General features: G+C 30.4%; 1 protein-coding gene across 2 annotated transcripts in view; it reads right to left on the bottom strand.

Annotated features, from left to right (window-relative positions):
• Positions 1-11,056, bottom strand: part of cyc (basic helix-loop-helix ARNT-like protein cyc) — a 69,248-nt gene that overhangs the window by 39,116 nt on the left and 19,076 nt on the right. Inside the window, exon 1 of one of the 2 annotated variants that reach the window (XM_068764637.1) lies at positions 1,955-2,079. The exons of the other annotated variant lie outside the window; for it this stretch is intronic. Within the exon in view, the coding sequence (XP_068620738.1) occupies positions 1,955-2,049 (95 nt within the window). The 5' untranslated portion in view covers positions 2,050-2,079. Of the gene's footprint in view, positions 1-1,954; positions 2,080-11,056 lie in introns of those variants that run through there. 2 annotated transcript variants of the gene reach the window in all.

The following is an 11,056-nucleotide window of genomic DNA, read 5'->3' as shown; positions in this document are numbered from 1 at the left end:
CTGTTGACTACATCCGATCAATGTAGGCTGAATACGTTAAATATATTACACTTGAATTGTTTAATTCAAGGAAAATATCCGAAACAAGGGCAAAGAGACGCGACAAAATTATTCGTTTTGAATTATAACTATCAATCCCCTGACGCGAACATCGAATATAAACGCTCAAGTCGGATACTTTACCAAGCCCGGATATTGTTCCTTTTGGTCACAGGTTATTCCGACGAGATCGACCTGTCATATTATCAATTCACTATTTAGCAGAAATATAAAATACGATCGTTAGTAAGATCACAATAAAAAGTTAAACGTTAATTGGATATGGTTTTACAAAATTATTTCGGAGTTATGAAAAAAGTTTATTGAACATCAATATTGGTCAAATCTATTTAAAAATTAATTGAAATTTATTTCCCACCAGAGACATTATATAAAAAAACCTATATATTAGCCTGCAAGAATTTCGATAAGTATTTATAATTATCATAACTTAAAAAAATATATCAAACTTCGGAAAGTATTTTTTTTTAATTAGCGAGAAATAACAGCAGCCGTTTGGGCATTAAGATTGTGGAGTGGAGACCACAGATCTACAAATGCAACTTAATACGTCCGCTCACAAGTTAAATAGACGACATTTCAACAACATATATGATATCATCAAAATGTCACTAAATAGAATGTAATATGACGAATGTACATATTTTAACAAAACAAGTGTCAACGAAGTACTAGTAAGTTAAGTTTTGATAACACGTAACATGCCAAGACTAGCGTCGGAAAGAGTTCCGCAACACCTGTTGAGTCTTAGGAAGTTTTTGTTTATTATTCCTTTAATACTCTAATTGCGGCATTCCTAATAATTACCGTTTCATTTACTGAAGAGATATATGCATGAATGATGATAATTTGGAAGCAAGCAAAATTTCCACCAAAAAAAAAAAAAATTAACATCGTTTTTTTAAAATACAAAATTTAGGAAAATATCTCGTTCGGATTCCTCTCCTCCAGAAAGAAGCAGGTATCATTTATTAAGCAAGTATTTGCACCAATAAAGGCAGCTAGCTACGTTTGCTTTTTATTAATTCACTCACGAAGAAAGTCAAAAGGATGATAAAAAGTATTGTTACATTAATTTTGTCGTAAACGATCAAAAATAATTTAATTGTTTAAAAATCCTTTTAATATCGGTTTGAGTTTATTTTATAGTAAAAATAATACGATAGCCGAGCTTAAAACCTGCATCGTGGGATATTCCACGAAAACAATTCGTTAATGTGTGGTCGAACTGCAAAGCCAAAGCCGTAAAAAACAACAGATCACTCAAATAAACCATGAAAGGATTGCAGTGATATTAGTTTCATTTGGTAATAAATAGGCTACAATAATAATCGTACACATTTATAATTTTCGTTGTCTAGGAATAATTGATAATAATCAATCCTCACACAGATAATAATATATACAAATATACGAATTTCATCGGAACCTTTTACGTGAATTTTAAATGATTTCTAACCTTACATGAGTTACCTTCGAGTATACAACGAAGTAAAAAAGTATACCTTTTAGTTAAAACAACATTAAGCTTCTTTAATGCTATCCAAGTTACTACGAAAAATTCTCCCGCCTTCGCCAGAAGTTAACGTAAAGATCGACGTTTCTTCTTCAACAAAACTACACATCTACGCGGAAAACAAATTAATAACTCTAAATATTTTGAAATACGTCAATACATAGGTTTTATTACAAATATTAAAAACTTTATTTTTTTAGATATTCCTGATATATACGCATCAGATTGTTTATCAAAGATAAAAAAATATAAAATGTTAAAAGATGAAAAAAAAATTAAATTTATTTTACAAAACCAACAAAATCTTGCAAATATTAATTGATTAAAAAATATTTTGCGCTTTTTATATGGGGATAAAGTCTCGTTGTATTTACTTACGGGGTTAATTCGTAATGTTGGTAGTGCATTGGTGGTGGTGGTATGTCATTAAGATGCATGTAGAACTCGTGAACGCGCGTATACTCGCGCGCCATCGTGCGTATTGCTCGGCCGAGCAAACACGGCCGCCCCGTAAACTGTCGTACACGAACTGCCGCCTACGAGCGCGAAGCGGGCTCACGCCGCACGACCTACCCTTGCAATGCCGCGTTTCACCCTACACAGCCTTCGGGCGCCCGTTACAGAGGCCTACGATTGCAAACCGACGGTTAAAACTAACAAAAACAAAATACTTGAAATAATTATGCTTGTAATATTTTGATAAAAATTAATTTTTCCGTCTGTGATGCGAAAATAAAATTATTTCATGAAGAAATATGTTGTGTAAATTAACATAAATATCCTGAAATAATATAATCTTATAGTTAAAGAAAAGTATTTTTTTTTTGGATTTTGGTAAAAAATTTACTTCTTAAAAATTCTTCTCAGTTTAAAAACCAGTAAACGCATTGTTTCAGCGTACTTTTTAGAACTAATCAATCTGTATAATAATCACAATCAAGAAAGTCATTGATTCCGAAGTTATGCCATATCAGATGTATGATAAGTAAATGATGGTGTATGGTGCGTAAATATATTTCGTAAGAACTTTAAATTTTTAATACGTAACTGTAAGTAATTTGATATTTGAACAAAAATATTTTAGCTTAATGATAACAGGAAACCTGTGAGAGCTAATTGGCTTAATATTGAACGAAATGATTGAATATACCCACGTGACGTAAATCAAGAATCCTTTTAATTTTTTTACTTGGGAAGATATTTCTGTGGTCCGTTCTTCTTCGTCGATTCTTCGAGATTGTGAAGAATAATTCAGAGTTCAAACCTATTTTCCACACCCCAAAATTATATTTGGAAAATAAACAACATTAAATAAACATTGTAGGTAGACCCATATACGTTGCTGCAGCCATGGAAGCCATGTAAAATCTTTTCTAAACTCAACAATTTGCAAATAGCACAAACATTGACTTCGGCCGGGAATATACTGCACACTGTTAGTTGTACTGTTCGCTGCTATTTCTGGATTATTCCTGTGTAATACTTAATAAAACAGTAAATGTATCTTATTAATTCAACATGTAACATCACCTTTCTTAAGTTAAAAATCATCTAATTAACGGTACAACGTTTTGGATTGACAATAAAAAGTAAAATAAAGAAACAGATACTGATAACTTTCAAACAAAACTAGGTTAACGCTCAATACGGTTTAGCGACAGGATTTTTAAGTGATTAACAAAGATATCAAATTATAATTTCCATGAAAATAATAAAATTAACTTACAATTATTAAATCAATTATAACATAGTTACGGCAATCTTTCTACAGTATATGTAGTCTTTACATTGTAAGTAAAGAGATTCAAGCGAAATGAATCATTCTACAGCTAATAGTAACAATTATAACTTCATACACTGTCATGAGCGAAGTGCATTGTAAACTATGCTTATGCAATAAATTACTACGACTCTTTAATTCCTCTTTTATACGTGTTAAGTTTTAAATGCAATCAAAAAATCGTAATATTTTAACATTTTAAACGGATGTATTCTCAATATTTGTCTACAGGACAATGATTATCAAGAAATCCACCAGTTCGAGTTAAAATATGATTTTCCGTCATATCTTCGTACAAATTATTTCTTATGTTTATTTAAATTTTGAGACTATAATAAAGTTCACATAAAGCAAAAAAGAGCGCAAGTAAGAATCGCAACGTAATTAATTATAAGTGAATTTAGTTTCGCAAAGGCGAAGGTCGATTTACAAATTTTTGTTTTTATTTGAAATTAAATTGTATAATCAGAAGTATTACATTTCATTTATCTAATACTGACAGTGTAGTTTAGAAATATATAACGCGGGTATATCGTACAATTCACTTGTTAAAAAGTCATCACATTCGAGTGATTGTGTTTACAGCAGATTTATTTCACAAAGTCTTTGTGCGTTATCATGTTTAAAACGATTTTCTACTAAACAAATATTTAAATTAAAAAATATACATAGTCACATTGTATCAACAAGTCCTTTTAATATATCTTTACCATTGAAATAAAAATAAAGCACAAAGCTACTAAGAGTAAATGACTTATTTTTTTACGTTTATTGTCGAACTGACAATACTCCATATAGCAATTAAAATAATTTGGGATTTAATGTACACCCAATTTTTTTCTTTACACGGTTTATTTGCACGATCTCCAAATAAGGCGGTTCACTAACATGAGCATACTTTTTTACAAGATTTTTTTTTTATTCTAGCACGAATCCCTACATTTTTTAAATTCTAATGTTCACAGTGCTAACAGAAAACTATATATACCATAACACAATACAATTGTGGGAACACCGTACTCTTTGATTTTAGTCCAGTCGGCAAAAAACTACGCCTCTATCACTACTATGAATAGTTATAAAAAGATTTTTATTTATTACATGTGTGATTTTTACTGGAGGATTGAATTTTTACTGGACTCATTTTTTTAAAAATATAAATTGATTGTTTCCGTTTTTTAATCATTTATGTAATATGGATTTAATTATAACTTCTTTTTTAATACCGTGGGTCTTTTGGAAAAAATATTTAGTTTTTTAATCATACACAATTTTTAAAAGTTGTTGAACATTACTTACTAAATTTACTGTCAAGTGTATTCTTTACACGATCTCTTTTCATAGTTTTCTAATGAACGTATCTACATCTACCGTGTAAAACAGTTTGATGTTGTGTATATTACTCAAATTTTCTGAAAGCATTTACATTGTATGAGTTATGTTTTCGTAGAAAAATATTTTATACTAGTCTAGCAGTACGCAAACAATTCGAAATATTCGTTGCACTTTGCGATCCGCGTTCTTGTAGTTGATACGCTCCTAAATTTTATTTTAGAAAGAAGGCATGTGTTCCACACAAGGAACATAAATAAACAAGGCTATAAATATTAACAAAAATATCAAATATTTATTAATAATGTTACATAGTTTTCATATTGCTGTGTTCAACATATATAACAAAATTTGTCTCCAAGAGTCGCGACTCACATAAAGGACAAACATTTAATTTCGCCTTTTTTCAAATCCACTTGCAATCACAAAACAGGTATAAACTATTTACAAATTTTCAAAGCGTTTTTATGATTAAACCAATAAGATTAGTCTTGATCTCTTAACGACTTAGATTTTATAAGAAAGTAGTATGATTCCCGCCAATATGTTAACAGAAATGCTTTTGAATATAAAGAATTATTACGTATAAAAATGACATTAAATTATTGTACTTTCGAATAATAATGGTATTTCTCTTCTTATCAGATATTATATTATAAATATTTGTGATTCTGGTTAATAAGAGGCAAGCTCGTTGAGTAAATTATGAGTGTAGCTTTCCTCGATAGAAAACGTAATTAAGCGTTCTATTATGATGATATTGACAAAAGCTTGATGTTCACAAGCTGATAGACACCTTTCTCTTTAAGGCACCCACCACATATTTGAATGACAACACTAACGCACGTAAATTATTCTACTCCCTTGCTGTATAAGAACGTCGAAGCGAAAAGCTTAGTTCGCATGCGAGTAATACCACAACAAAGGGATGAACTCTGGTTTAATTCAGGGTTTTATTTAAGCTCTGGAACCGAATTTTGATGCTGGTGATTCTGATCAGTTGTACATTATTTTCATTATATTTTAGGCTAATGGTTATTGTATCTATGCCGTACACTGGTTATATTAGAGCGACTTAAGCGTTTGACTGCATTCGAACTAGTTATGATAATTGAATGCATATAAGTTAGGCAATTATGAAAAAATAACTGCTTGTTGCGATGTACACTTCATTAAATTCAAAGCAGATGCAAATAATTATATTTCTTGAAAGTAATTTGTTTAATACTTTATTATACCAGTAAAAAATACAACGGATGTTCATATAAGTATAGAGTAAATATGAAATATGTTTCATTAATTTATTTTTTCGACAGTTAAATAACATCTGGCAACATAAAGTCTATTGGGATACATAATTAATTTTAATAAGTTATAATGTAAATTTTTTTAAACTATTTGTTACTATATTATCATTACTTTATTTATTATACAGAAACCACTGATTTTTGTATATGGTATACTTTAATTGATCGCAAATGAGCTGTACATTCATCTCGTTAAAGCCTTTACGTCTTAAATCGATCACCAATAATTTTGAATATTAAAAGATGATAATCTAGTGGTGCGGTTCATATAAAACTATTTTTGCTGAAACTGGGAAAGGACGCATGGAAATTACGTTTATTTTTTTGTAATATAACAATATTTCAAGTTACTGCCATACTTAACAAATATTAACTAAAAGAGTGATACACAAGCCTTTTATATTCGCACTAATGCTTTCAAACTGATGTTCCTATGCCCTCAGGCATTAGTTTAAGAAACGTAAAAGAAACCGAAGGGGAATTGAGAAACGCACCGCCCACTGCGCCACGCCCATTGTCTCGGAAACAACAAACAAGGCTAATTAGTTACGCAAACAAATCCTTGACAGTTTATTCAAATTCGAGTATATTAATCGAATTGCGATTTGTATAAACATAATTGTTTCTCTTTTCTTTTCTTCTTATACTTAATCCGGGGAAAATAACCGTTTACTTTAAATTATACTAATTGGTTATAATAAACATTCGTTTCGTTTGCTAAACGCTATCTAGGTGGTTAAACAGTCATCGTTGCATTTAGAGAAAAAAACCTAGTGCACCAAAGCTATGGTTGTGAACCTACATTGCGCTTTACCGAGTTTTGTATTTCTAAATCTTGTGAACTATCAGTTTCAGTCCTTAGACGTCCACTGCAAGGGATAGGCCTCCCTAAAGACATCTTAGGGCGGATATACCATAATCGCCACACTACGCAGAGTACACTGCTGCCCATCCTCTGGAAACTTGCTAGTAAGCAGTGGCAATCCTATATAATTAATGCACAAAGTGTGAATTATAAAGATTGCAATCCGAGAATCGTTCCCGCGACCTACAATCCCAAGTCTTAATCCTCTACCGTTATGCTACCAGTGCATCAGTAAAAAAGTAGCATTCGATAATTGTGGCCGCTGTCGCTAGACACCCACCAACATGATCCGAAAAAATCCGCTTAAAGTCGGAATGCGGGCAGAGACCGATCATTGTTGCGATCATTGGGAAGGTATATGCCTTGTGTACTTGATGTCTATCGCATCTTACTTTAAAATAAAAAGCTAAAAAAAAGCTTAGCTAAAATTCATTCTAAATTGATATATTTTTCCAAAGATAAATCTTATTGCCTGCGGGTCATATAATTACAAAAAATTAACAATACGGATTAAAAGTATCCATGTTCTTTAGCCGCAATTTTTAATATTTTAAACTCGTTATGCTGGGTGATTGATTACAGGTGTAATAGATTTATAGATCATTGGCTGTCAATTAATGTATAGTACACCTTATCCAAAAACTAATAGTTTTAGAATTAACTAAAAACGTTATGTAGATATAGTAAAAAAAGTTTCCCAAAGTAAAATTCTATTTACTACCGATTAAAAATGATTATTGTTTACCCTCTGTTCCTGTAGACGTGGTCACAAGCTATTAGGCTGCCGTACTTTAAAATTAAAATAAATTATTGTAACATTTTAACACTTTCGGAGTATTCAATCTACATGACGATTGGAAACAGTGGTGAAAAAGATTTTAAGCTTTTCAAATGGACTATACGTTCACTCTTTTGAAACTTATATGTTTTTAAACAATCACGCTGGATATAAATTGTATTTAATATTGATTAGCTTGTTAAATTAGTTGATACATTTGATACAATATTTCACTTATTCAATTATTAACGAGTTTATTGATTAAATATAGTTATAATAAAATCTAAAAATATGCTATAAAATATTAGACGGAGGGGCGATCACGCGTTGTGAGTGCAGCGAGTGGCAAGAGACATTCAATTCAACATTTTTCGCATTCAATTAAATTTTTACAAACTGTAACAATCTGTTTCTAACAGCCGTCGAATCGTAACGCAACAAAATTCTTTTTTTAATCACCTACACTGTATTTCATTACAACACCCCCGCTATTCATATTCAATTTACCTAGAAATCATTTTACTGTGAAAATGTTATTTTAACACGGCTTATTAATTCAGATTTATAATAGAATATTGTTACTCGTAATATTTTCAACAAAACGAATGGTATGTTAACCACGTGGATTCAGTTGAAAATGTAAAACTAAATGGATTTTGTGTGAAATTAGTTATTTTATTACTAATAAGTAAATAATGCTACCCTTTGATGTCGGTTAATAAATATGCTCTATATTTATTATAGAGAAGAACCAACATGACGTTTTTGGTTATGTAGCCAAAGATTTAATTTTTTGATAGTTACGGTGATATAAACGATTATGTGATACCTTACGAAATCCCTAGACTAACATCTCTCATCCCGTCGACTTTTCAAAAAGTATACAAATGATTACAAATGCATGTATGAGAACATTTATAAGCATGGAAATCCGTTAATACGAAGAGCTATATTAGTATATGCTTTTGCATTGTTATAAAGATATTATATTCTTGTTTTTAATAAAGATTTAGGATATTAAACAATAATATTAACCATTACAAAGATAGACCAGCTAATTTAAATTAGTTCTAAACTTTCATTCTCATACTAAAGCATCACATATAATATGTCTCAAATTTATCACATGTTCTAATTTAAAAATAAAACGTATATTTTAATTGGTTAAAGGTTTTTATAGATTGTTTTTTTATTTTTGAAAACTGTGAAACCATCTAATTACTGTTAAAAACAATCTATGGTTTCCCTAAAAAGTTTAGAGTTAAAACGGAACTGCGTAGGTATATTCAAACCCCGGCGTACCAATCAATAAAATATTTATTTTTGGAATGATTAATGTCATACAAATAAAGTTTAGAAGTATACCCCGGTAATAAGTATAAAATAAAATTATTGCCAAGACCCGAGGGGTAGCGAATTAATGAAATGATAAATTAATGACTTCCATTTTTAGATATATAGATATAAAGTTATTAAGTATGATACGATGGTTGATAATAACTTTGTAGTTTTTTTTTTCAATTAACGGAATATGACTCAAATACACAATACAGTTTCGAATTCGATATGACATGCCCACGATAAAGCGACGAAATAACTCAGTGTTTTAAATGCATTTCGAAACGTTACTATTTCATTTCATATAATTCAGGAAATTAGTTCCATTTGCATAAAAACTGGAACGTATTCGGATCAAAAGCATTTTGCTAATTTTTATTTTTTAAATGTGTATATCATTTATATTTATGTACTATTTCATACAATGCTATAAACAAATGAATCAGATAATAACTATAGTGCCTTGCAATGACGCCATCGTATACTATATCGGAAATAAAATAAGTAGCATTCGACTTTATCGATAATAAAACCATCCATATCTGCAGAAGAAGCAAGTCCTTATTTCAGTTTAATACAAAACACGTAATGGGTGACTGTTTATCGATAAGCATTACTACAAGGATTTGGGGTCAGCTTACACGTGCCGCATTTAGTAAACAGCGGAGTAAGATGAGCGTATGGCCTTTGAGAGTTATAAGCATTAGGTAAGGTATAATGACGTATAATGAGAACTTCCGTCGGTAGGCACTATTGATAAGTGGACAAAACGCTTGACTTATTCGTTTTAACTAAGTCACTTACATTATTACGAAGTAGACTATGAGTACACATGATTATTGTTTAATTATCCTTACAAAATTATGAACAGATTTGATTCATTACTTTGGATTAGATTATTACTTTATATTGTTAATTTGTAGAATTTTACGGAACTTAGTTTTCAAGGCACATGTTCTTGTATATGATTTTAAATAAAAATTAATTCATAAAAGTCAATGTTTCTACGTTAGTATAATAGTGAGTTAGTAAGAAGTATTATTTAATCTTAATGAGGAGATCAAGGTGCTGTCCGGGTAAGAATTTTATAATTTAAATCTTTGAGATAAATTAATAAATGAATAACACTTAGCACAAGCAAATGGGCGTTATTCATACTGTATTTTATTTTACGTTTATCTAGTGTCGCAGTCATGTCACTTTATGATGTAAAAGAACTGCGTCTGTGTAATATACGTCAAAATTTCGAACGAAAAAAGATCAACAGTGGATCCGGACTACAGTAATGTAAAATTATTTAATAGAAGCCTCAAATACATGTATAGTAGTGGGCAATGAATCAAGTGAAGGGGCTAGAGGATTGTCTCTAAGTAACTCGACAGATACAGTTACACAAACGAGTAATTGCAACAAGCACGGATCCATAAAACTTTCCGAAAATAGAGAAATATGGCGAAAATTGGCAGCAGAGACTCACATGATTGGCAACGACCTTCAACGGTGAGGAAATGCCTATGAACTTGGTCTGCTTGGCTACTAGGTCCTGACAATTTGGCAAAATGCGCGAAAAAATAATAACTACTTAAATCATGCAATCATTCGTACCACCTTATTTAATATCAGTTAAGTCGAATTTATTTATCCGAAAAGTAAAGATTTTCATTAACATCGTTAAATTAGAATTTGGTTAAGTCGATGAAAAAAATTGTGTTTTATTGTCCAATGAAATATTTTATTTTCATACATACGATCCTTGGAAACACATATAGTAAGTACGAAATACTATCTCGTAAAATAACGGATTTATATAACAAAGTGTCCTCAATATTCAAAGATTTTTCGACCTTAACGTAAACTATATTTTTAAATTAAAATATATCAAATGCTTTTATTTTGAAATTGAACATTTTTAATGTAAGCAGGAAATAAACACCAAAACTTCTATGAACGCATTAAAATTTATACCGGTTTTAGTATTGTTACAATCTATTATATTTAAATCATATTCTGTGACCTCATAGAAATATGGCGGCATGATATGCAAATACGCACCTTGAAAATACAAAAAACTCGAATCAGC

Source organism: Battus philenor, unplaced genomic scaffold (assembly GCF_028537555.1).
Source record: "Battus philenor isolate CCGP_79_NKW_IND1 unplaced genomic scaffold, ilBatPhil1.0.hap1 SCAF_1, whole genome shotgun sequence".
Classification (NCBI taxonomy): Eukaryota; Metazoa; Arthropoda; class Insecta; order Lepidoptera; family Papilionidae; genus Battus; species Battus philenor.
This window is presented reverse-complemented; position numbering and strand designations above follow the sequence as displayed.